Source organism: Prionailurus bengalensis, chromosome D1, assembly GCF_016509475.1.
Source record: "Prionailurus bengalensis isolate Pbe53 chromosome D1, Fcat_Pben_1.1_paternal_pri, whole genome shotgun sequence".
NCBI classification, from domain to species: domain Eukaryota; kingdom Metazoa; phylum Chordata; class Mammalia; order Carnivora; family Felidae; genus Prionailurus; species Prionailurus bengalensis.
In genome coordinates this window covers 74585014-74610581 of record NC_057346.1, presented here as the reverse complement: position 1 = coordinate 74610581, position 25568 = coordinate 74585014, and the positions used below count along the sequence as shown (strand labels likewise).

General features: G+C 38.6%; 1 protein-coding gene across 1 annotated transcript; it reads left to right on the top strand.

Moving 5' to 3' along the window:
- Positions 1-287: 287 nt before the first annotated feature.
- Positions 288-25561, top strand: TPH1 (tryptophan hydroxylase 1). The gene is made up of 10 exons (XM_043582361.1): positions 288-760; positions 7904-8087; positions 10511-10611; positions 13974-14041; positions 14168-14364; positions 17042-17177; positions 17877-18003; positions 22471-22566; positions 23367-23500; positions 25250-25561. Exons 1-10 carry the CDS (start codon positions 395-397, stop codon positions 25422-25424), a joined length of 1584 nt encoding a protein of 527 aa, XP_043438296.1. The 5' UTR covers positions 288-394; the 3' UTR covers positions 25425-25561.
- The last annotated feature ends 7 nt before the right edge of the window (positions 25562-25568 follow it).

Below are 25568 nucleotides of genomic sequence, written 5' to 3'. Positions count from 1 at the left end.
ATAATATAAAAACAGGGAGGGGGATGAAACATAAGAGACTGTTAAATATGGAGAACAAACAGGGTTACTGGAGGGGTTGTGGGAGGGGGATGGGCTAAATGGGTAAGGGGCACTAAGGAATCTACTCCTGAAATCATTGTTGCACTATATGCTAATTTGGATGTAAAATAAAGAAAATTAAAAAAAAAAAAAGACAAGACGTGTGAGAATAAAACTTGAATTTAAGACCCAGTATAAATAAATAAAGTGCTGAAATTGTTGCGGGAGAGGAGGTAGGCTTTAACAGAGAAAGAGTGGCCAGTTCAGGCACAGTAGGAAGACCGTAAGAAGCCAGTAGGCATGAATCATGCCCTGAAAGGATTGAGTTAGAGAAAAAGAAAAGGAAACTACTAACATGCATTGTATGCCTATTATATTCCAGGCACTGTTAGGCAATGTTTTATCTTATGTTGGTCTCATTACAGTCTTGCAAAGCATATCTACAAATCCATGTTTCACAGGTGAGGAAACTAAAACTTGGTTAATGTTATCAAGTATTTTCTTTGGTTTCAAATATTGTCAAATACAGCCTCTCTTGCACGACTTCTCTTTTAGACCTCTCTATTTTCATACTTTGTTTTTAGAGAAGTACACCAAACTCATCATGATTGAAGACAATAAGGAAAATAAAGACCATTCCCTAGAAAGAGGAAGGGCAACTCTCATTTTTTCCTTGAAGAATGAAGTTGGTGGACTAATAAAAGCACTGAAAATCTTCCAGGTAAGCGCTCTCCATATTTTTATACTTTTGCATAAAATCCTTCTAAAAGGAGTCTCCAGAATTACATTTAAAGTGTAAATTACTGTAAATTCTTCTTAAGCACTTACATTTCTAAAATACTGCTCAATTCTCATTTATGGAACAGAAGATACAAATAACTAATTAAGGAGCCGGGAGGAAAGAGTCACTTCACGGATTTCAGAGAAGCAAATTTTCATTTTATTTTAATTAAATAAAATATTAAAATTTAATATTTAATGACATATTCATAATATATTTAATGATATTGTTAAGATAGCAAAATAACGAAGATTCTACAGTTATACTGTTCCCTACTGTCAAAGCTTTAATGCATTTGGGACTTAAATACACCTTTGGTATGAGGGTAACTTAGTATAATGCTTAGGGAAACAATAGGCGGAACAATAGGTAATGCCTTAAAATGTTCTTGTATTTTGAGGCACCTGGGTAACTAACTGTCCGACTCTTGATTTGGGCTCAGGTCATGATCTCACGGTCTTGAGATCAAGCCCCATGGGGTTGGGCTCGGCACTGGATATGAAGCCTGCTTGGGATTCTCTGTCTCCTTCTGCCCCTTCCTCTCTTGCTTGTATTCTCTCCCTCCCTCTCTCTCTCTCAAAAAAAAAAAAAAAAAAAAGTTCACATATTTTGATCCAGTAATTTCACTTCGATAAACCCATCCTAAGGAAATAGGGGTCAGTCAGGCAGAACATGAATATTTACTGAGTACTTACTGTGTGCCAAGTGCCTGCTAGAATCTAAGGATGTAGACCTGAACAGAGTAGACACAGTACCTCCCCTCACAGTGTATATAATCTAGGGAGAAAGACAGCAAATAAACAAATAATGATAGTAAATAAATAGTTACATGTGTATAAAGTGACCTAAAAGAAATACCAGATAGTACTATGATAGCATTGAACTGGGGGACCTAACCTGGTTTATGGGCTTAGGGACACAAAGACTTATTTATAAGAACTAAAATTATAAACAAAGTACTTGTCCAAAGGGAGGGAGCAGGTTAAATTATGCTAATAGAACTTCACTGGCATTAAACTCTTACGCTCTGGAGGCAGACCACCTGAGTTCAAATCCTTGCTCTGTCACTTATTGGCTGGGTGACCATGGAAAAATCAATTGGTCTCTCTGTGCTTCAGTCTTTGCATCTATAAAGTGAGAACCCTGCCTCCCTCACAGGGTCATCGTGAGTTAACATATGTAAAGAGCAGATGTTAGCTCTTTTAAAAATCAAGTTTATATCATATGACATGCTATTTTATAGCCATGTGAAAATAATACTTCAAGGAATTAAACATTTTACATAGAGACCAGTAGTCTAGAAGAGTTTGCAATGAAAAGCATGTTTTTCTACTCAATACACCAACCATATCCTAGTCCCATTCCCTAGAGGCAACCACTTTCAACTATTTCTGGTGTTTAATTCCTTTGACGCCAAATTTATGATATCTAAATATTGTTTTGATCCCTCTCTTGGAGTTATCAACTTTACATGATATTCATTTATTCTCTCTTGTGAATGATACTGATAACCATCACTTCTTCCTCTTCCTTCTCCCTAAATTTGATAATTACATGATTATTTTAACTTCTTAATTGACTACCTTTGAGTTTTTAAATAACATACCTTTATTTCTTCTTCTATCCACTGTCTTTTTTATTTTATTTTTAATCAAAGAATGTGTGTGCATGGTTTAAAAAGTGAACCCACACCATAAAGCTTATAAAGAAAATAGTAGTCTTCTGCTTCATGTCTTTTCATTTTTAAGGTAAGTTTAATTTATTTTGTTAACCTTAGGGCGGAGGGTTGACTTAATCATATATCTTAGATCACCTGTAAACGATCATCATCGACTTATACAGCCTCCTCCTGTTTTTTTTTAATTTTTAAAAATTTACATCCAAATTAATTAGCATATAGTGCTAGCCTCCTCCTATTTTTTATTATTTATTTTTTTTAACGTTTATTTATTTTTGAGACAGAGAGAGACAGAGCATGAACAGGGGAGGGGCAGAGAGAGAGGGAGGCACAGAATCTGAAACAGGCTCCAGGCTCTGAGCAGTCAGCACAGAGCCCGACGCGGGGCTCAAACTCACGGACTGCGAGATCATGACCTGAGCCGAAGTCAGACGCTCAACTGACCGAGCCACCCAGGCACCCCTCCTCCTACTTTTAAAAAAAAATTTTTTTTAACGTTTATTTATTTTGGGGAGCTAGAGAGAGCGGGGGAGGGTCAGAGAGAGAGGCAGACACAGAATCCAAAGCAGGTTCCAGGCTCTGAGCCTGTCAGCACAGAGCCTGACGCGGGACTCGAACCCACAAAGTGTGGGATCGTGACCTGGGCGGAAGTCATTCAACCGACTGAGCCACACAGGTGCCCCACCCTCCTCCTGTTTTATTTTATTGTTCCATTCGATGTCCATTTCTCCCGCCTGATACACAACTGCTCTGATATGTTTGATCTGTACACGGAGTTATTTTCATGTGCACTTTACAATATGTGGAGTTTTTTGTGCGTGTCTTAGTAATTTACGTAATTGTAACTGTATGATACACTTTTTCTTTCAGTCAGCACTACCCATGTATCCATTTCCTTTGTTCTTCTAACTGTGGCATCATTTCCAGGGTGCACTCATTCTACTCATCTTCAGCCTGCAGGAGGCAACTATTTGAAGCTCTTTTAACTGTCTTTTCTAGTGCTTACTTCTATGGGTTTTTTTGCTTGTTTTGTTTCTTGTTTTTTGAAAGATTTTATTTTTAGGCAATCTCTATACCCAAGATGGGGCTCAAACTTACAACCCTGAGATAAAGAGTCGCATGCTTTACCGACAGAGCGGCCAGGCACCCCTACTTCCATGTTCATAAACAATATGCTCATTCTGCTATTTCTTGATTTTTTTTTCACTCGTAGATATTACCTACTGATTTCTTGCAATGGAAGTAAAGACTTAGCTTTTTTGACACAGCTCCCTTTCCAGTGGCGCCCTCAACTTTCCTTCCCCTGAATCTTCCCAATGCAGTCATGTCCCAGTTTTTGGCTATGCCAGTTTTTAATGTTTCAATATTAAAATTATATAAGTCCTGCTCAAAGAAGGCCATATTATCCATTATTTTGACTTCCTTTTTGGAAAACAGGATTACAATTTAGTGTTTAAAAGCATGGAAAGTTTGAATTCCAGTTCTGACACTTATTAGCTGTGTGTCTTTGGGCAAACTGCTTAACTTCTCTGTGCCTCTGTTTCTATAATTGAAATACATGACAGGGAATGTCCCACTTATTACTTCTACTTTATATAAAATTTCCTCGATCTTCCTGACTAAATTTTTCTTGCAGATGGAAAACAATAATTTTAAATTATTTAGTTATATTTCCTCACCAAATTCCATCAAAATTTTGATTTTGATAGTGTTCAATTTATAGAGTAATTCAGGAAGAATTGACTTATTGCTTCTTTGTCTCAAAAAACATAATTTAGCTTTATATTTATTCATGTCATCACTCAGAAAATATTTATCGGGGTGCCTGGGTGGCTCAGTCAGTTGAGCATCTGACTCTTGATCTCAGCTCAGGTCTTGATCTCAGAGTTGTGGGTTCAAGCCTCATGTTGGGCTCCACACTGGGAGTGGAGCCTACTTAAAAAAATATATTTATGAGTGCATTCTTATTATAAAAATTAATAAGAAATAGATTAAATCCTCCTTTACTTCTTTCTAAAAAAGTTTTAATTCCAGTGTAGTTAACATACAATGTTATACTCAGATACCACCTCACGCCAGTCAGAGTGGCTAAAATGAACAAATCAGGAGACTATAGGTGCTGGAGAGGATGTGGAGAAACGGGAACCCTCTTGCACTGTTGGTGGGAATGCAAACTGGTGCAGCCGCTCTGGAAAACAGGGTGGAGGTTCCTCAAAAAGTTAAAAATAGACCTACCCTATGACCCAGCAATAGCACTGCTAGGAATTTACCCAAGGGATACAGGAGTACTGATGCATAGGGGCACTTGTACCCCAATGTTTATAGCAGCACTCTCAACAATAGCCAAATTATGGAAAGAGCCTAAATGTCCATCAACTGATGAATGGATAAAGAAATTGTGGTTTATATACACAATGGAATACTACGTGGCAACGAGAAAGAATGAAATATGGCCTTTTGTAGCAACGTGGATGGAACTGGAGAGTGTGATGCTAAGTGACATAAGTCATACAGAGAAAGATAGATACCATATGTTTTTACTCTTATGTGGATCCTGAGAAACGTAACAGAGGACCATGGGGAAGAAAAAAAAAAGGTTAGAGAGGGAGGGAACCAAATCATAAGAGACTCTTAAAAACTGAGAATAAACTGAGTGTTGATGGGGGGTGGGAGGGAAGGGAAAGTGGGTGATGGGCACTGAGGAGGGCACCTGTTGGGATGAGCACTGGGTGTTGTATGGAAACCAATTTGACAATACATTTCATATTAAAAAAAAACATACAGTGTTCCATTAGTATCAGGTCTACAATATAGTGATTGAAAGCTTCCATACATAAACCAGTGCTCAACACATCAAGTGCACTCCTTAATCCCCATCATCTATTTCACCCATCCCCCCCCCACTTCCCCCCGACCCAGCTCCCCTCTGGTACCTGTCAGTTTGTTCTCTGTAGTTAAGAATCTGTTTCTTGGTTTGTTTCTCTCTCTCTTTTTTTCCTTTGCTCATTTGTTTTGTTTCTTAAATTCCACATATGAGTGAAGTCATATTGTATTTGTCTTTCTCTGACTGACTTATTTCACTTAGCATTATACTCTGTAGCTCCATCCACGTCATTGCAAATGACAAGATTTCATTCTTTTTTATGGCAGAATAAAATTCCATTGTATATGTATATATATACACACTTACACATATATGTGTATGTATACATATATTTATGCATATACATATACATATATGTGTGTGTATGTGTGTATACATACACGCACAATAGCTTCTTTATCCATTTTTTTATTGATGGATACTTGGGCTCCTCCATAATTTAGCTATTATAAATAATGCCCCTATAAACAAAGGGGTGCATGTATCCCTTCTAATTATTGTTTTTGTATCTTTTTGTGTCAATACCCAGTAGTGTCATTACTGGATTATAGGGTAGTTCTGTTTTTAACTTTTTGAGGAACCTCGTACCGGTGGCAAGTGGCTGCACCAGTTTGCGTTCCCACCAGTAGTGCAAGAGGTTCTTTTTCCTCCACATCCTCGACAACACTTGTTATTTATTGTGTTTTTATTTTAGCCATTCTGATAGGTGTGAGATGATATCTCATTGTGGTTGTTGGGTTGTTGTTTTTTTTTTTACAAACTTTATTTATTGTTTTTTTACGTTTATTTATGAGACACAGAGACAGAGCACAAGAGAGAGAAGGAGACACAGAAACCAAAGCAGGCTCCAGGCTCTGAGCTGTCAGCACAGAGCCCCATGCGGGGCTTGAACTCACAAACTGTGAGGTCATGACCTGAGGTGAAGTTGGTCGCTTAACCAACTGAGCCACCCAGGCGCCCCTCATTGTGGTTTCAATTTGCATTTCCCTGGTGATGAGTGATGTTGAGCATCTTTTAATGTGTGTGTTGGCCATCTGGATGTCTTTTTTGGAGAAATATCTGTTTATGTCTTCTACCCATTTTTCAATTGGATTATTTGTTTTTTGGATGTTGAGTTGTATCAGCTCTTTATTATACATTTTGGACACTAACCCTTTATCAGAGGTGTCATTTGCAAATATTTCCTCCCATTCAGTAGGTTGCCTGTTAGTTTTGTTGATTGTTTCCTTCACTGTGCAGAAACCTTTTATTTTGATGTAGTTCCAAAAGTCTATTTTTGCTTTTATTTCCCTTGCCTCAGGAGACATATCTAGAAAAATGTTGCTACAGCCAATGTCAGAAACTCTCCTGTACCTCTGATCAACTCCAGTATGTTTTGTAACTGGCTTTCTTCCATTGATTCCATGATAAAGTCTATATTCCAGGATAAACCTTGCCCATTCCAATTTTCCAATATCCCTGATACTCTTTTTTTCTTGTCAGTTCATGTTCCTAATAGTTCTTACTTCATCCCTACCTTTACATATGCAGTTCCTCCTGTTTTGAATCCGCCTTCTTCTTTTCTGTCTTCCCACTCTATTTCTTAAGACTCATTTCAGTTCTTATCTGCTCCATGGAAACTTCTACTTCCTCCAGCCCATAATGCTTTTTCCCAGGACATCTCTGCACCCAAATACTTATTACTTCTATTTCTTTTAGTCTTTCATGTGTTAGCTTACCAGATTATAAACTCCTTGCATATCTTACCTTTCTTTGTATGCTTCACAGCCCTTACCTGGCTATATAGGTGTTCACCAAGTTAATTCAAATTGAACTGGTTAGTGTTGGAGATGAGCTTTTCCAACCTTGTAATTTTTTTTTTTGTTTTTGATGGAAAAACTGTTGGGTAATTGGTTCTTATGTTTCATTATTATGTCACCGGGGCTGGTCCTCAGCTATCCAAATTGGTAAGAGAAGATATCCTCCTCCCACAGGCTTGCACATATGGCACCCAGCTCAGGCTGGCATGGGGAGAGAGCAGAAGAAGCAATCTGCTTCAGCTGGTTACTAAGTTTGTAGCTTAAGAGATTTGAGGTATTAAATACTCTGTTCAAGCTGTTCAGCTAATTTTATTAAATGCATATTTGCAAAGGAAACTTTTCTTTCTAAAGGACTAACATTAATATCCCTTTTTGAAAACTAGCTTTTATTTGTGAGAATCTTTGAAAAGTTCTTTTTATCTAGGAGGTTTGAGAATTCTACCACTGAACCACCAGTGCTCACAGGTTTGATATTTTGGTTTGAAGCCCATTCATTTCTGGCAATTCGACGGACTTTCTAGTGGGTGATTAATTTTTCAAACTTTTTTGAACAGTACCTAATTAGGGGGAATTACTTTGCTTGTTGCATCAAAAACAGCCTCTTTCTCCTTTGATATTATGGTGGGTGTGGAATTGATTTTTAGTGGTAATGAATGTGACGAGCTCAGTGGCTAATACCATTTGAGGCTGTCATATGTATCTTCACTCTCTGCTTTACACAGGAGAAACATGTGAGCCTGTTACATATTGAGTCCCGAAAATCAAAGAGAAGAAACTCAGAATTTGAGATCTTTATTGACTGTGATATCAACAGAGAACAACTGAATGATATTTTTCATCTGTTGAAGTCCTACACTAACGTTCTCTCTGTGAATCCCCCAGATAATTTTACTGTGAGAGAAGACGGTAAGTTCGAAAAGTGAAAATCCCCCTGAGAAGATTAAGTACATCATGTGTGTCCAATCTTGTATTTATCTTGGAGGCATGAAAATAAAAATAAAACACTGTCTCCTCAAATTTCGTACAGTCTAGTAGTGAAGGAAACCCCAAATGTAATTGCTTAAAATACTACAGAACAATTAGAAAGCAACATTTTTATCAAGTTGTGAGGGAATGTGAAAAGGAAACGTTGGGTGCAAGAAAGAATTCAGAATAGTCAGAAATTGACGAAGTTTTCTCAGTTTCCAAATCATCAAACATTTCTTGATTTCACAAACCTTCAATTTACAATCCCCGAGCCCTTAGAGACTCCCACAGGGCCTACCATCTGGCAGATATTAAGTGTTCAAATTTGTTGAGAATGTTGACAGTTGCTGATGATTATGGTATGAATACACTCTTTACATACTCCTCCCTGTCCCCGCTCCCACCAAAAGCAAGTGAAAAGCAACACAGCCTTCTAAGGTTTCAGATGGCTAAGATTTTCTGTTGTGAACAAAAATCCTCATAGTTTACTTGGGACAAAAGACAAAAAGATAATCCAACCACATTATATATATGTTACTCAATTTAAAATAATCCCTTTAAGAGAGCCAAAGCATAAGAGACTCTTAAAAACTGAGAACAAACTGAGGGTTGATGGGGGGTGGGAGGGAGGGGAGGGTGGGTGATGGGTATTGAGGAGGGCACCTTTTGGGATGAGTACTGGGTGTTGTATGGAAACCAATTTGACAGTAAATTTCATATATTGAAAAAAAAATAAAAGGAGGTAAACAAAATGAAAAAAAAAGAAAATAAGCAAATGAAATGTCACAAAAATATTATTATTGATTTAAAATTTATTTTCTGAAGTAAAATATTAATCTGTAAAAAAAAATAAAAATAAAAAAATAAAATAGTCCCTTTAGATTATGCACGACATTAGGGTATAATCAGGACTGATGCCGATCTGTTATGCATTTGCATGGCTGTGTAAGTTATTAAAATACTAATATGCTTCCATTTCTAAGTGGCAGATAGCTGCTTCCCCAAATCGCTTGAGTGTCCCCACCATGCCCGAAGTCCCTGTGCTCCAGATGCTATCCTAGGTGTCCCAGGCCCACCACAAACAAAGAAAGGATTAACATCTGGCAGAGCAGGAGCCTAGGACTGGTGCCCCTGTGGTATTCGGGGTTAAATCTGACTATCAATTCTGGGTATGTTACAAAGAGCATTAAATGGCTAGAACAAGAAGGATTGAATTCTAGTCCTCTCTCTTCCAATAGAGATGAGTTACCTTGGATAAATTACTTCTCATCTCAGAGCTTTGGTTGCCTCATCTATAAAATGAAGAGTGTTTTAGGGGCTAAATGGTTCAGTTGGTGTTTAGGGAACACCAAGTTGTGTCAGATGTCTCTACTAAGAAACAGGGATACAGATATACGTAGTCCCTCCCCTAGAGTCCTTCCCATTCTTTCCTGTAAGACACAGATATGAACAGATAATGCTTTAAAGAATCAGAAACAGTGTCACAGGAGCCCAGAGGACAGAGAAATAGCTCAACCTACAAGGTCAGGGGAGGTTCATTAGATCTGAGTCTTGAAGGAAGAGAAGGATATTTTCAGGAAAACAGAAGGATGGGGTGGAGGAGGAAGTGGGGGTGGGGTATAGGTTTTCCAGGGAGGAGAATAGCATATGCAAAAACCCCAGAGTTCTCAGAGGGCCTGTATGTCTCAGGGAGGGTGAGAGGTCAGAGTGGCAAAGACATAAATGGTCTCTAAGATCCTTTGCATCAACGAAAATAAACATTCATTCTTATTAAATTTGTACCTTTGGTCTGCAAAGTTGTACATCCTTACTCTGCTCTTTTAAGGATAGCTGAGTTTTTTTTTTTTTTTTAATTTTTTTTCAACGTTTTTTATTTATTTTTGGGACAGAGAGAGACAGAGCATGAACGGAGGAGGGGCAGAGAGAGAGGGAGACACAGAATCGGAAACAGGCTCCAGGCTCTGAGCCATCAGCCCAGAGCCTGACGCGGGGCTCGAACTCACGGACCGCGAGATCGTGACCTGGCTGAAGTCGGACGCTTAACCGACTGCGCCACCCAGGCGCCCCAAGGATAGCTGAGTTTTAGGTTTTTTTTTTTTTTGTACTTTAGGTCTATTTCTAAAGTACAGCATTTCTCCAACACCTAGGAACTCAAGGAAATCAAAAAAAGTTTTAAGCTCAAAAATTTTGGATAAACTTTACTTATTAAGAGATAGAGCAATATACTTGTATAAATTTTGCCTCAAAGTACAAGCTAAAATTAAAAATCTGCTCCAAATGTATCCATGACTTTCTTAATTTCTTCTTCCTTCTTGCCTTATTTAAGATCATCTATTCCACATTCAGTGGTTTTGTTTTTGCAGGTATGGAAACTGTTCCTTGGTTTCCAAAGAAGATTTCTGACCTGGATCATTGTGCCAACAGAGTTCTGATGTATGGATCTGAACTGGATGCAGACCATCCTGTAAGTATCTTTAATAAATCTTTTCAAGAGAATATTTTAAAGCAAACTAAAAATTAAGGGAAATTATTTTCTTTTTTGGAGATTGTGCTTATTCTAGACTAAATAGGATCTTGTTTCACTCTGGATTTTGGGAAGTTCTGGTAGTCTTCCTTGTTGGTGGAATCCAGACTAAAGGCCTGAAGAGCATCCAACCTCAGTGGCTCCAAAACACCTGTCGCATGCCTGGCATTCCTATTACTAAGAGCTATTCCAAAAGTTATTCTAAAATGAAGACAGAATCTGAAGCAGTTTTTATTTATTTATTTATCTATTTATTTATTTGTTAATGTTTTATTTATATCTGAGAGAAAGAGACAGAGCATGAGGGGGAGAGGGACAGAGAGAGAAGGAGACACAGAATTGGAAGCAGGCTTCAGGCTCTGAGCTGTCAGCACAGAGCCTGATGCAGGGCTCGAACTCACAAACTGTGAGATCATGACCTGAGCTGAAGTCGGACACTCAACTGACTGTCCCACCCAGGCGCCCCTGCAGCAGTTTTTACTAAAGTGGGGCATGGGTTGTTGGAAAGGCATGTAAAGATAGGAGCGAGAAAGACTGTCCAGCATGATTGATTTATTAGGTGGTTGATGAACTACGAAATTGTTTCTTTGGAAAATTACCTGGGAGACAGTATAGGCATGAGTTGGAGAATTAGTAAGCCCAAAGCATCAGGGTTGTTCATGGAGCTCTTCGGTCCTGGGAAGGTGGAGAAAAAAGATCGCAATTCTGGAGTCAACACCAAGGTTTTGATCTGCCACTTACTAGCTGTATACATTGACTGTGTATTGCCTTAGCCAGTCCTCAGCTGATCTGCCTATTTTTTTTTCTATAATATCTTATTAGGCAACTTATTAATTGGGATTAATACATTGCTGTACTTGCTCAGTTGGAAAGATAAAGCACACATATATGAATAAACACAAGATCAAATTGTGAAAAGTGCTAAGTGGCACGGATAAATTGCTTTGAGATGTACACAAGAGGACAAACACGTCTGGTTGAAGAGGTCAGAGGTCAACCTCTTAACTAGGCTTTGAAGGATTTTGGCAGGAAAGAGATGGAGAGGAAAGATAATTCACTGCAACATGAGCAAAGGGTCAGAGGCAAGAAAATCTGGGTCATGTTTACGGAGAGGTGACTAAGTCAGTTTTACTGATCTACTACCAAGTACTGCTGATTTTGATATCCTAAATATTGCTTCAATTTGTTCCTTATTTATACCACACCTTTAACTCATCTCCCAGCTTCCAGCTTGCCACCTTAGACCCATACTCCTCATAGTCACTAGAGCAATCTAAAACCTCAGGATGAAAAATAAAAAAATAAAATAAAATAAAAATAAAAAAAAAGAAACGGGGCGCCTGGGTGGCTCAGTCGGTTAAACGTCCGACTTCAACTCAGGTCACGATCTCGTGGTCCGTGAGTTCGAGCCCCGCGTCGGGCTCTGGGCTGACTGCTCAGAGCCTGGACCCTGCTTCCGATTCTGTGTCTCCCTCTCTCTCTGCCCCTCCCCCGTTCATGCTCTGTCTCTCTCTGTCTCAAAAAATAAATAAACGTTAAAAAAAAAAATAAAACCTCAGGATGATCATTATCCCTTTTCTGACTAAAGATCACCACTGATACCTAGGTACACATCTAAGAAAATTGAAAACATATGTCCACGCAAAAACTTGTACACAAATGTTCATAGTGACAAAAAATGGTCCATCCACTAGTGAATAGACAAGTAAAGTTTGACATGTCCCTAAAATATAATATTATTGGCCATTAAAAAGCATGAAATACTGATATATGCTACAATATGAATGAACCTTGAAAACTGATAGTAAAAGAAGCCGGTCACAAAAGACCGTATGTTATATGATTCTTTTTATATGAAATGCCCAGAATATGCAAATTCATAGAAACAGAAAGTAGATTAGTGGCTGCCAGGGTCTGTAGGTGAAGGGAAATGGGGAGAGTTTGTGAATGAGTATGGTGTTTCTTTTGGGGATAAACATTTTTTGAAATCATAGTAGAGGTAGTTGCACAACACTGTGAATGTACTAAAAATCACTACTCTGTACACTTTAAGATTTTATGGTGTATGAAGTATATCAATAAAGCTGTTACTCACTCACTCACTCACTGATTGATTGATTGATTGATTGATAGAAATCACCAGTGGCTTCCCATTACCCAAAGATGGAATCCAGGCTGTTTCAGACCTTTACTAGCAGACCTCAAACCAGTCCACTCCATGCCCCACCTCCTCCTCCAAACTCCAGCAACACTGGGTTGCTCCTGTTTCCCTAGGCCCAGAATGCTGTTTTTCAGCTCTGCACTGTCACTGCTGCTGTCCTTTCTGGCCCTTTCCATCCAGCTATCTCCTTTCCTCTTTTGAGATTTAGCTTAGGAGTCGTTGTTGGGAAACCTTTCCTGACCTACCCCCTGTCCCCCATACTCTTTCACATACTGTCTGGGTTGGGACTTTCTCTCTCTTTCAAAGTTTCTCTTTTGAGTCCCAGTGGCATTTTGTGCATATCTCTAATAAGGCAGTTATCATATTGTTTCATAATAATTGGTGGATATAAACTCCTTGAAGACTCAGATTGTGCTTCATTCATATTTGTTTCTCTGGATTTTAGCACAAGGCCAGGTGCATAGTAGGGGTTTGTTAATCTGTGTTAAAGAGAAGGAGACTCATTCTCCCCTTTCATTCTCTCCTTGTTTCCTATTTTGCATTATTGGCTGCTTTCTCCTGGGTTTCGCATTTTGATGTCTTATTTTATCTATTTTTTAAAAAATTTTTTCCTAGGTATAGATTCTAATGTTACTATTTTATCTTTTTATTATCATTGTTTGCCTTTGCAAATATGATTAGGTTTGCATTTTGCAATAAAATGTAAGGCTAGATTAAGTTGTCATGATTTTGTGTATTATTAACTACTATTTTATTAGTAATTACTATTACAGGAAACTATAACTGAAGATGTAGTCAAACGATTAAGAAAAAAAGAATCTCACCCTTGGTAAAGAGTCGTGTATTTAACTAGGATGCTGCTTTTCTTATTCCTCAAACTATTTTATTTTTGTAGCCACTATAGGATTTTTGTGTCTTTGTATCTATAGAATCTTTTGTCCTGGTAGCAACTATCGCATAAAGCTTTCATGTAACATCGACTTTAAAATAAAAATGATCATCAATTTCTAAACAATGCTTACTCAAAATAATTCTGTAGCCCTTTAATTTCATAGCTTGAGTAAAAGTGAAATGTTTCCTAAAGATCATTTGTCAAGTATTTTTTAGGGTGGATATTTAAAAACTTTTCTTTAATTATCAGGGCTTCAAAGACAATGTCTACCGTAAAAGACGAAAGTATTTTGCAGACTTGGCTATGAACTATAAGCAGTAAGTATATTATAAATAACACACATAAAATAAATGAATAGAATAAGTTATACTCATTTAATAAATAGAAAGTGAGTGCTACTGTTTATTGAATGCTAATTCAAAATAACATCTGTGTCTCATTAGTGGAGACCCCATTCCCAAGGTTGAATTCACTGAAGAGGAGATTAAGACCTGGGGAACCGTGTTCCGAGAGCTGAACAAACTTTACCCAACTCATGCCTGCAGAGAGTATCTCAAAAACTTACCTTTGCTTTCTAAATATTGTGGATACCGGGAAGATAATATCCCACAATTGGAAGATGTCTCAAACTTTTTAAAAGGTAATAAGTGAATTACTTTTTTGTAAGGGGAATGTTGAAACTCTGTTGTGATCATGACAGAATTAAAAAAAAATTTTAATGTTTATTTGAGAGAGAGAGAGAGAGAGAGAGAGAGAGAGAGAACGTAAGCAGGAGAGGCGCAGAGAGAGAGGGAGACACAAAATCCGAAGCAGGCTCCAGGCTCTGAGCTGTCAGCACAGAGCCCGACATGGGGCTTGAACTCATGAACCGCGAGATCATGACCTGAGCCGAAGTTGGACATTTAGCCAATTGAACCACCCAGGAGCCCCATCCATGACAGAATTTTTAATCAAAGAATAAAGTCAAGGGGCTCCTGGGTGGCTTAGTCAGTTAAATGTCCGACTTCAGCTCAGGTCATGGTCTCATGGTTTGTGGGTTCAAGCCCCGCATTAGGCTCTGCACCAACAGTGCACCAACAGTGCAGAGCCTGCATGGGATTCTCTCTCTCTCTGTCACTCCCCCCACTTACATTCTCTTTCTCTGTCTTAAAATAAATAAATAAACTTAAAAAATTATTAAAGAAGAAAAAGTCAAGTACATAGGAGGTCAGATTTTCCTTACTCCGTCCTGGAGTATTGGATCCAGTATGGGGCACCCCATTTGAAGAGGGACAATCATAACCTGGAGCCGGTGTAGAGGAAAGTGAGCAGAATTATAAGGGGATTGGAAAACATAGTATATAAATAAAATTTGGAGGACTCTTGGGATATTTAGCCTGGAGATTTAGAGGACATTATAGCTTTATTTAGGTACCAGATGATCATCTTATGTAAGAGAGGAATTACTATGTGGTCCTAAAGTAAATGACAATTGGATTGAAACTGCAAGCTTTTGGCTCAAAATGGAGAAGACCTTGTGTTAAAAGAGCCATTTAGAAATGGAACAGGCTCATGAGATGATTATTTCTGCCTCCCCAGAGGTTTTCATACAAAAGCCCTATACCCACTTGTCTGGGATATAGTAGAGGAGATTCAAGCTCCTTAGGGGAAGATTGGTGTAAATGATCTCTGAAGCTCCTTTCCACACTAAGACTCTATCAGTTTCCCAAGGAAGATGTGCAAGTAGGCATTAACAGAGTAGGTTAATTTTTTTCCTTTTAGTTCTTCATGCTTCTTTGGTTCAGGTTTCCTTATTTTTTCTAGCTAGTTTAGGATGTAACCTGATCAGTAATTTCCAGGGTTTACAGTATGTAAGAAAAATATATATCCCCTTTGATCTCACGGAACAAATAGAAGCTATGCTTTTCACTCAAATGGTTTAGTTTATTTCCACCGTGGTCTGAAATTCCTATCACTGAATTTCTTACATAGATTGTCATAAAAGTCTATGAATTTACTCAGCTCCATAATTCTTATTAGTCAACCACTATGCGCAACACTAAGAACTAAACAGGAAAAGGCATGATAGTTTTACAAGAGAAGATTTCGTGTACATGGTTCCTATAAAAACCAGATTAAAAAAATAGTGATGAAGGATGACAGAGAACCAATGCACATGACCTCGTGGGTCTTACAAAGATGGACAAGTATATGCTATGGAAGTTATCAAATTAAATTTGCTTGAGATTTGGAGGAAATATTTTGTTATGGGTACAAAACTGAAAGCTATTCACTTGGGGTCTGGAGCTTGAATTGTCTGCAGAACATGTTGCTACAGGTGTTTCAAGAGAAACTGCCAAAGAGGGAAACCAAACTTAAATGATACTTCAAACAAAACATCAGTTGGAAGGAGCTCTATGCACTGTCAAATATGGTAGTCCCTAGACACGTGTGGTTGCTTAAATAATTCAAATTAATGTAAATCAAAATGTTAGTTTTCTCTCCACCCTAGCCACATTTCAAGTGCTTAATAGCCATATGTGGTTAGTGGCTACCCTATTGGGCAGCCTAGATATAGAACATTTCCATTATCAGGGAGAGTTCTATTGGACCATGAAATCTACCCATCAGAGTGGGAGAATCCAACTACAAAGCAACGGGGTGGAACTGGAAGATCAGAGGGTGAGGGTTTGAAATGAATGGAAAGTGTAGAGCTTATAGAGTTCCCCTGAGCCACTGTGGCCTACTGGCTGGTCTCTTTTTATAGAGGGCATACACAGTTATAGCTGTTGGGGAATAAACGAGCACCATCCAGTTTAGAGAAAGTATAGAAACTACTTTGCAAGAGGTAATACTGGCTAAAAATGGCATAGATTAAAAAATCGTTCTGATTTCAATTAATAGATCTTCTTAGTTTTGTGTTTTTTTTTTTTTGCAAAAGGAAGTAAGATTGTCTAAGAGATATTCTAAACCCTTTAGGGAGACAATAAGGTGTAATATAAGGAGACCTGGGCTCCCTTTCTACCTTTATTATCTACTGTGTGACCTTGGATACTTACTAAGTCTCTGAGCCTCAGTTTTATAGTCATTACAATGAGGAGAATAAACTTTAATTCAAATTGCAAACATGAAAGGGGGTATGATGTATAAGGTCTAACTCATTGCCTGACCATAGTAAGCGCTTAATAATTATCACTTCCCCTTAGTGCACACATGACACATTTTAGTTTCCATGTTCTCCCTCAAAGTGTTACTTGGTACCACTGGCAGTATTAAAGCGTGGCGGTAACTGGTCTGTTTGGGTGAAGATTTTCTTCATTTTCTCCTTTGCTTTGCAGAGCGCACAGGTTTTTCCATCCGTCCTGTGGCTGGTTACTTATCACCAAGAGATTTCTTATCAGGTTTAGCCTTTCGAGTTTTTCACTGCACACAGTATGTGAGACACAGTTCAGACCCTCTCTATACCCCAGAGCCGTGAGTACTTCTACTTCAGCCTTCATTCATCAAATAGTATTTGTCATAGTGGTACTCACGTCATGAGTTTTGTGTGAAGATTAAATGAATGAATGCATGTGAAGCATTGAGAATAATGCCTGGCACATGATACATACTCCATGCTCTGCATATGTTAGCCATTAGCATTACTATTAGTAACTGACAACCTGTTAGGTGCCAGGTGCTATTCTAAGCATAGGGAGTGTAGCATTGAAAAAAATCAGGCAGAAATTTCTGCCTTCATAGAATTTATATTCCAATGGGGGATAAGGATAATAAACAAGTAGATAACATATTATATTTGATGGTGAAAAGTGCTATGGAGAAAAGTAAAGCAGAACAGGAGGAAAAAAGTGTTATGTGTGGAGTGTTTCTGTTTTGAAAAGGGTGATCAGACAAGGACTCACTGAGAAGGTGAAATTTGAGCAGAGACTTGATTTGGTGGGGGTGTGGGGGGGCACACGTCTATGGGTATCCTATGTGTGTATGTTTCTGAGTGGCCTAGGTTTTGAACCAAAATAGTTTCTCTACTAAATTGTTAGTGTCCTTTGTGATATATTTCCAAGTAATACCACCTGAATAGAAGGAAGATCAGATTCTGGCTTGATTGAATTGTTGATTTTGCATTTATGTGTGACATAAGCATCACAGTGTGACAAACTTGTACCTCTTTTTCAGAGATACCTGCCATGAACTCTTAGGTCATGTCCCCCTGTTGGCTGAACCTAGTTTTGCTCAATTCTCCCAAGAAATTGGCCTGGCTTCTCTTGGAGCTTCAGAGGAGGCTGTTCAAAAACTGGCAACGGTATAAATCTGAAAATAGCTGTGTAGATCAGTAATTCTTATCTGGGGTGGGATGTGAGTGTCAGTTTAAAAGTACAGATTCAAGGTGGCTGTTAGATTTGTCTTTGTTCATATCTAATTTAATTTAAATGATTTCTTATTTATTTATTTATTTATTTATTTATTTATTTATTTTTAATATGAGATTTATTGTCAAATTGGTTCCCGTACAACACCCAGTGCTCATCCCAACAGATGCCCTCCTCAATGCCCATCACCCACTTTCGCCTCCCTCCCACTCCCCATCAACCCTCAGTTTATTCTCAGTTTTTAAGAGTCTCTTGTGATTTGGCTCCCTCCCTCTCTAACCTTTTTTTTTCCCCTCCCCTCCCCCCATGATCTTCTGTTAAGTTTCTCAGGATCACATAAGAGTAAAAACATATGATATCTGTCTTTCTCTGTATGACTTATTTCACTTAGCATAACACTCTCCAGTTCCATCCACGTTGCTACAAAAGGCCATATTTCATTCTTTCTCGTTGCCACGTAGTATTCCATTGTGTATATAAACCACAATTTCTTTATCCATTCATCAGTTGATGGACATTTAGGCTCTTTCCATCATTTGGCTATTGTTGAGAGTGCTACTATGAACATTGGGGTACAATTGCCCCTATGCATCAGCACTCCTGTATCCCTTGGGTAAATTCTTAGCGGTGCTATTGCTGGGTCATAGGGTAGATCTATTTTTAATTTTTTGAGGAACCTCCACCCTGTTTTCCAGAGTGGCTGCACCAGTTTGCATTCCCACCAACAGTGCAAGAGGGTTCCCGTTTCTCCACATCCTCTCCAGCATCTGTTGTCTCCTGATTTGTTCATTTTAGCCACTCTGACCTGTGTGAGGTGATATCTCAGTGTGGTTTTGATTTGTGTTTCCCTGATAAGGAGTGACGTTGAGCATCTTTTCATGTGCCTGTTGGCCATCTGGATGTCTTCTTTAGAGAAGTGTCTATTCATGTCTTCTGCCCATTTCTTCACGGGATTATTTGTTTTTTGGTGTGGAGTTTGGTGAGTTCCTTATAGATTTTGGATACCAGCCCTTTGTCTGATATGTCATTTGCAAATATCTTTTCCCATTCCGTTGGTTGCCTTTTAGTTTTGTTGATTGTTTCCTTTGCAGTGCAGAAGCCTTTTATCTTCATGAGGTCCCAATGGTTAATTTTGGCTTTTAATTCCCTTGCCTGTGGAGGTGTGTCAAGTAAGAAATTGCTGCGGCTAAGGTCAGAGAGGTTTTTTCCTCCTTTCTCCTCTAGGGTTTTGATGGTTTCCTGTCTCATATTCAGGTCCTTCATCCATTTTGAGTTCATCTTTGTGAATGGTGTAAGAAAGTGGTCCAGTTTCATTCTTTTGCATGTTGCTGTCCAGTTCTCCCAGCACCATTTGTTAAAGAGACTGTCTTTTTTCCATTGGATATTCTTTCCTGCTTTGTCAAAGATTAGTTGGCCATACTTTTGTGGGTCCAATTCCGGAGTCTCTATTCTATTCCATTGGTCTAGGTGTTTGTTTTTGGGTCAATACCATGCTGTCTTAATGATTACAGCTTTGTAGTAGAGGCTGAAGTCTGGGATTGTGATGCCTCCTGCTTTGGTCTTCTTCTTCAATATTACTTTGGCTATTGGGGGTCTTTTGTGGTTCCATGCAAATTTTAGGATTGCTTGTTCTAGCTTCAAGAAGAATGCTGGTGCAACTTTGATTGGGATTGCTTTGAATGCATAGATTGCTTTGGGTAGTATTGACATTTTAACAATATTTATTCTTCCAATCCATGAGCACAGAATGTTTTTCCATTTCTTTGTATCTTCTTCAATTTCTTTCATAAGCTTTCTATAGTTCTCAGTATACAGATCTTTTACATCTTTGGTTAGGTTTATTCCTAGGTATTTTGTGATTCTTGGTGCAGTTGTGAATGGGATCAGTTTCTTTATTTGCCTTTCTGTTGCTTTATTATTAGTGTATAAGAATGCAACTGATTCCTGTACATTAATTTTGTATCCTGTGACTTTGCTGAATTCATGTATCAGTTCTAGCAGACTTTTGGTGGAGTCTATTGGGTTTTCCATGTATATCATGTCATCTGCAAAATGTGAAAGCTTGACTTCATCTTTGCCAATCCTCTTACCAGGCTTCTCAAAAAGAAAAGGGAGATGACCCAAATAGCTAAAATCATGAATGAAAATGGAATTATTACAACCAATCCCTCAGAAATACAAGCAATTATCAGGGAATACTATGAAAAATTATATGCCAGCAAACTGGAAAACCTGGAAGAAATGGACAAATTCCTAAGCACCCACCCGCTTCCAAAACTCAAACAGGAAGAAATAGAAAACTTGAACAGGCCCATAACAGCGAAGAAATTGAATCAGTTATCAAGAATCTCCCAACAAATAAGAGTCCAGGACCAGATGGCTTCCCTGAGGAATTCTACCAGACATTTAAAGCAGAGATAATACCTATCCTTCTCAAGCTGTTCCAAAAAATAGAAAGGGAAAGAAAGCTTCCAGACTCCTTCTATGAAGCCAGCATAACTTTGATTCCCAAACCAGACAGAGACCCAGCAAAAAAAGAGAACTACAGGCCAATATCCCTGATGAATATGGATGCGAAAATTCTCAACAAGATACTAGCAAATCGAATTCAACAGCATATAAAAAGAATTATATACCATGATCAAGTGGGATTCATTCCTGGGCTGCAGGGCTGGTTCAACATTTGCAAACCAATCAATGTGATACATCACATTAATAAAAGAAAAGATAAGAACCATATGATCCTGGTAATCGATGCAGAAAAAACATTTGACAAAATTCAGCATCCTTTCTTAATAAAAACACTTGAGAAAGTTGGGAATGAAGGAACATACTTAAATATCATAAAAGCCAGTTATGAAAAGCCCACAGCTAATATCATCCTCAATGGGGAAAAACTGAGAGCTTTTCCCTCTGAGATCAGGAACAGGACAGGGATGTCCACTCTCACCTCTGTTGTTTAACATAAAGTTGGAAGTTCTAGCATCAGCAATCAGACAACAAAAGGAAATCAAAGGCATCAAAATTGGTAATTTAAATGATTTCAATAACATTAAAGGAGGATGTAAGATTTTTAAGGTTCATCAAAAGGAGACATGGGCCTTAAAAAATGGTAGAGAAACACTAGAGTTCAATAACAATAGTTTGTAGATATTTCTTTGGTAAAAATGATAGGCCCTCTAAAGATGATGCTAAAAATATTCTTTGAGCACTAGGTACAAGATGTCGTGCTGGAAATACAAAGATGAGGAAGGCCTGGTTCCTGCCTTCAAGGAATTTATACACTACTTGAGGAAGCTGTTGTGTTAGGATGGGATGAACTGTACAGCGAAGTTCAGGCAGAGTGGTCTGGGAGGACAGAGAACTGCTTGGGGGAGGTTTCATGGAAGAGGAACATCTGGACTAGCCCAGGGAAGATGAGTCATGTTTTCACCTGCCAAGAAAGGGAGGAAGAGCATCTCTGGATGAGTGCACACAAGGGAAGACAGGAGGTGCTTGGTGTGTCTGGGGAAGTGACGAGAAGCTGGAGCAGCGTGTGTTAGGGTCGGGGAGATAGTATGAAATAGGCTAGATGATTAGAATAGTGCTTCTCTAGTTGTGGGTCAGGGACCCCCTAGAGTCCCTGCAACCCTTGCACAGGGTCCTTAAGTGAAAGACCCACTTAGAGTGCAAAGTGGCTTTCAATATAAGAAAGGCTAGAGTTCATTGATATAGTTTCAGACTCCACACTACAGCTGAACTCTAAGAAATTGCCACTTGTTGAGTTCTGATGCGTCAAAGAAGAATACCCACAATTATCTGAAAAGGCTATTAAAATATTTAGCCTTCTTCCAACTACTTTTCTGTGTGAGGCTGAATTCTCTTTGTATGCTTGAACCAAAACAACATATTGCAACAGGTTAAATGCAGTAGCAGATGTGAGAATCCATCTTGTTTTCCAGCCAGACATTAAATAATATCTAGCCAGATGTTAAAAAAGATTTAGAGCAATGTAAAACAATGCCTTTTTCCTGACTCTTTTTTGTTTTGTACAATATAAGTCACTTTGCATTAAATTGTTATGTTACCATAACATGGTTTATTACATTTTAAATTTAATCAGTAAACATGTAAATGTTTTCAGTTTTAACTTTTACTGCCGTAAATATAGCAAGCTGTAACCCACATAAACAAAAGATCTTTCAGGTCCTGAGTAATTTTTAAGAGTGTGTAAGAGTCCTGGGAACAGCAGTTTGAGAGGGGCTACCTTAGAACAAGCCCAGATTGTAGAAATACTTGTGAACTGGTCTGGGGGTCTTGAACTTAATTCCAGGACACTTTGGGTCAATCTCTAAGGCTTGCAGTTTGTTTTAAATTGAGCTAATTCAGGATGTGAAAGTAATATCAATGTCCTTTTGCAGTGCTACTTTTTCACTGTGGAGTTTGGTCTCTGTAAACAAGATGGGCAGTTGCGAGTCTTTGGTGCTGGATTACTTTCTTCGATCAGTGAACTTAAAGTAAGAGCTGTAAACCTCTGCATATAGTCATGTTCACTTAATATGATTGATACGACCAGAAAGAGTTTTTGGATTTGAACAAGGGTCTACTATGGAAAATATTTGGGGTGGCAATAAACATTACTTAAGAGACAATTTTCTCTACTTCCCAAGTTTATAGCGATATCTTAAATTGTTTTTTTACTTATATGTGGACTTTAATTACTTAATTTCTCTTTTTTGAGTATAGTTGACACACTATAGATATATCTTTTCATAAAAAGTACTTTAGAGCTTTTGCTTGCAAAGTCTTGCTGTTCTCTCATCATTTTCAGTGTGCTAGCAATAACTTCTCCTAAATTCTAGAGAATTCTTTGAGATTGATTATTTATCCAATAAAGGAATGAACTAAGTATGTTTGTTGAGTAATGGGTGTGTGTGAAACACTGTCCATGGTACTGTCTTGCTCTCAAGGAGCCTACGACCTGATGGTGGGTACAGTCATGTATAGGAATAACTAGTACAGGATGGAAAGTAGGTGTCCTAATGCAGGAATATATAAGTAAAGATCACTGGGGGCTCTTACATGGAAAGTGTGTTAGAACAATGCTATGGGATGATCTTGGGGCACTTATGGGGAACAGCAGTTTGTTTTGCTGAAGTATATTGTGGGTTAAATAATGCTGTAGGAAATAAGTTTGGAATTGTAGGTTGGGGCCATTGCATTAGTACATTCAGAGGTGTGCTGATTGTGGTGGTTGTGTGTAGGATGTGATCCATAAAATTAGACAATATTCTTTGATTCACTGACTATCTTCTAGCATTCACTTTCTGGACATGCCAAAGTAAAGCCCTTTGATCCCAAGATTACCTGCAAACAGGAGTGTCGCATCACAACTTTTCAGGATGTCTACTTTGTATCTGAAAGCTTTGAAGATGCAAAAGAGAAGATGAGGTAAAGTATATCTTCCTCATGCCTAACTTTCCTCTGCAAAAGATAAGTCCAGGGGCGCCTGGGTGACTCAGTCAGCTGAGTAACTGACTCTTGATTTTGGCTCAGGTCATCATCCCAGGGTCATGGGATCAAGCCCCATGTCAGGCTCTGTGTTGAGCATGGAGTCTGCTTGGGATTTTCTCTCTCTCTTCCTCTGCCCCCTCCCCCACTCACGCGACCTCTCTCTCTAAAATAATAATAAATAAATAAATAAATAAATAAATAAATAAAAATATTAAAGAAAAATATAGGTCCAATAATGGTAACAAATCACAGAAGTAAGCAGCTGGATAATTAGAAGCCTACTAGGTACCTTCTGCCTGTGATATATCTCCCTTTCACAACAAATATTTAGAGTATGTTGTTTATGGTGATGTTTGGTGACTGCATATATGAATCAGATACATTGAGAAATTGGTTTCTTCTCATCAGAGTTTATAATCTAATAGGAAAAATAAACTATATACAAATTGCTATGTAACAACATAGGAAGCCTTACAGCGATACAGATGAAACTTTGTTCTCCATTTTATTCAGGAGCAATTTGTTCCAGATGGAGGAACAGGGAAAGCTTAATGACATCTGAAAAAGCACTTGGAGGATAAATAGGATTTAGGTATGTTAAGTTTTAGGCTAAGGAACAGCATAAAAAAGGTAAGGAGATGGAAACATAAAAGAGTGTGATGCAGTCAAGCTATGTGTTATTTAACTATTGATCAGCTAAGTGTATTGTTAAGAAAGAAGGACATTGGAGGCAGAGAAACTACTTAGGAGATTTTTGTAATACTTCGGGTGAAAATAAGGGCCTGGGCCAAGACTGTAGGACTATAGAAGCAGAATTAACAAAACATTTGTTGGAAGGTGTCATGAGGTCACATTGTGAGATCGTTCTGGGATAGATGGGGGTTTAAGACATGCTCCTTGTCTTCCAGGGATTTTTTGTTACTCGAGGAGTTAGGCCATGCACAGAACTAAATAACAATACTAGCAGGGCTTCCTCTAACACATATGACCCCTTTGTGCAGACTAGAAAAAGGGGTCCCTTCTGGGTAGACCAGTTGGATTGCAAGCTGCATTTCAGCCCTTACTCCTGTACAGCTGTCTTCAGGTGTGTTCCTAGGGGTCCTGAACACAATTATTCTTGAGGGTGCCAAATGAGAGGTTCAAATGTTGGCCTGATAAAGAAGGCAGAACTTTAATGTGTGAAGAAAGGGTAGAAGTTAGGTCATTTGAGAAGAGGCTAGAGGATGACATTCTAAACAGAAAGAATGTCCATGTGCAGGAGGCAGGCCTCCTGGCCTGTTTCTGGCCTGTTTCCATGTATGTGTGTTTGTGTGTGTATAGCTGTAGTTATGTAAATCACAGCTGAGGAGTCTGTTACTAGGTGGTCAAGGGCTACCGTGGTCTACTGATAAAGCTACTGTGGTTGGTCTCCTTAGTGTAGCCAAGAGATATATAAAGGAATACATCATTAATACAGTCATCCACAGGATCTTTCCCTAGAAATGCAGGGGTGGATGTGTCTATGACAATTTTAGGTTTCCTACCTGTGTAGGATTCCAGGGGATCTCTGCAAAGGCAGTGTAGGGAAATAGGTCACATTGGCTGTGTCTTTTGTCTAGTGTGTGAAATAGGTTTGCTATTGCTCATTCCGTTTTCATCATTCTGCCTCATAGAAATTGATTGCCTCTTATTTGTTTTCTTCAATAGAGAATTTACCAAAACAATTAAGCGTCCGTTTGGAGTGAAGTATAATCCATATACACGGAGTATTCAGATCCTGAAAGACACCAAGAGCATAACCAGTGCCATGAATGAACTGCAGCATGATCTTGATGTTGTCAGTGATGCCCTTGCGAAGGTCAGCAAGCAGCTGAGCATCTGATCCTGAGAGCATCTGAGCGCCAATTCAGAGAGAGGCCTGTGGGCCAGCTCCTGCTTTTCTTGAAGACCTGGTCATGGAGGGACAGTAGCCAAACAACATTCTCTACTCCCATTCCTTAATTAGTTCTTTGGAAATTTGTACCTG

Bases quoted from the DNA above. Each gene is read 5' to 3' on its own strand.
- TPH1 (XM_043582361.1), top strand. From the start codon at position 395: ATGCATTGTATGCCTATTATATTCCAGGCACTGTTAGGCAATGTTTTA. The intron at 22,567-23,366 runs GTAAGAGCTGTA...ACTATCTTCTAG, and splicing joins CTTCGATCAGTGAACTTAAA to CATTCACTTTCTGGACATGC. The intron at 23,501-25,249 runs GTAAAGTATATC...TTTCTTCAATAG, and splicing joins GATGCAAAAGAGAAGATGAG to AGAATTTACCAAAACAATTA.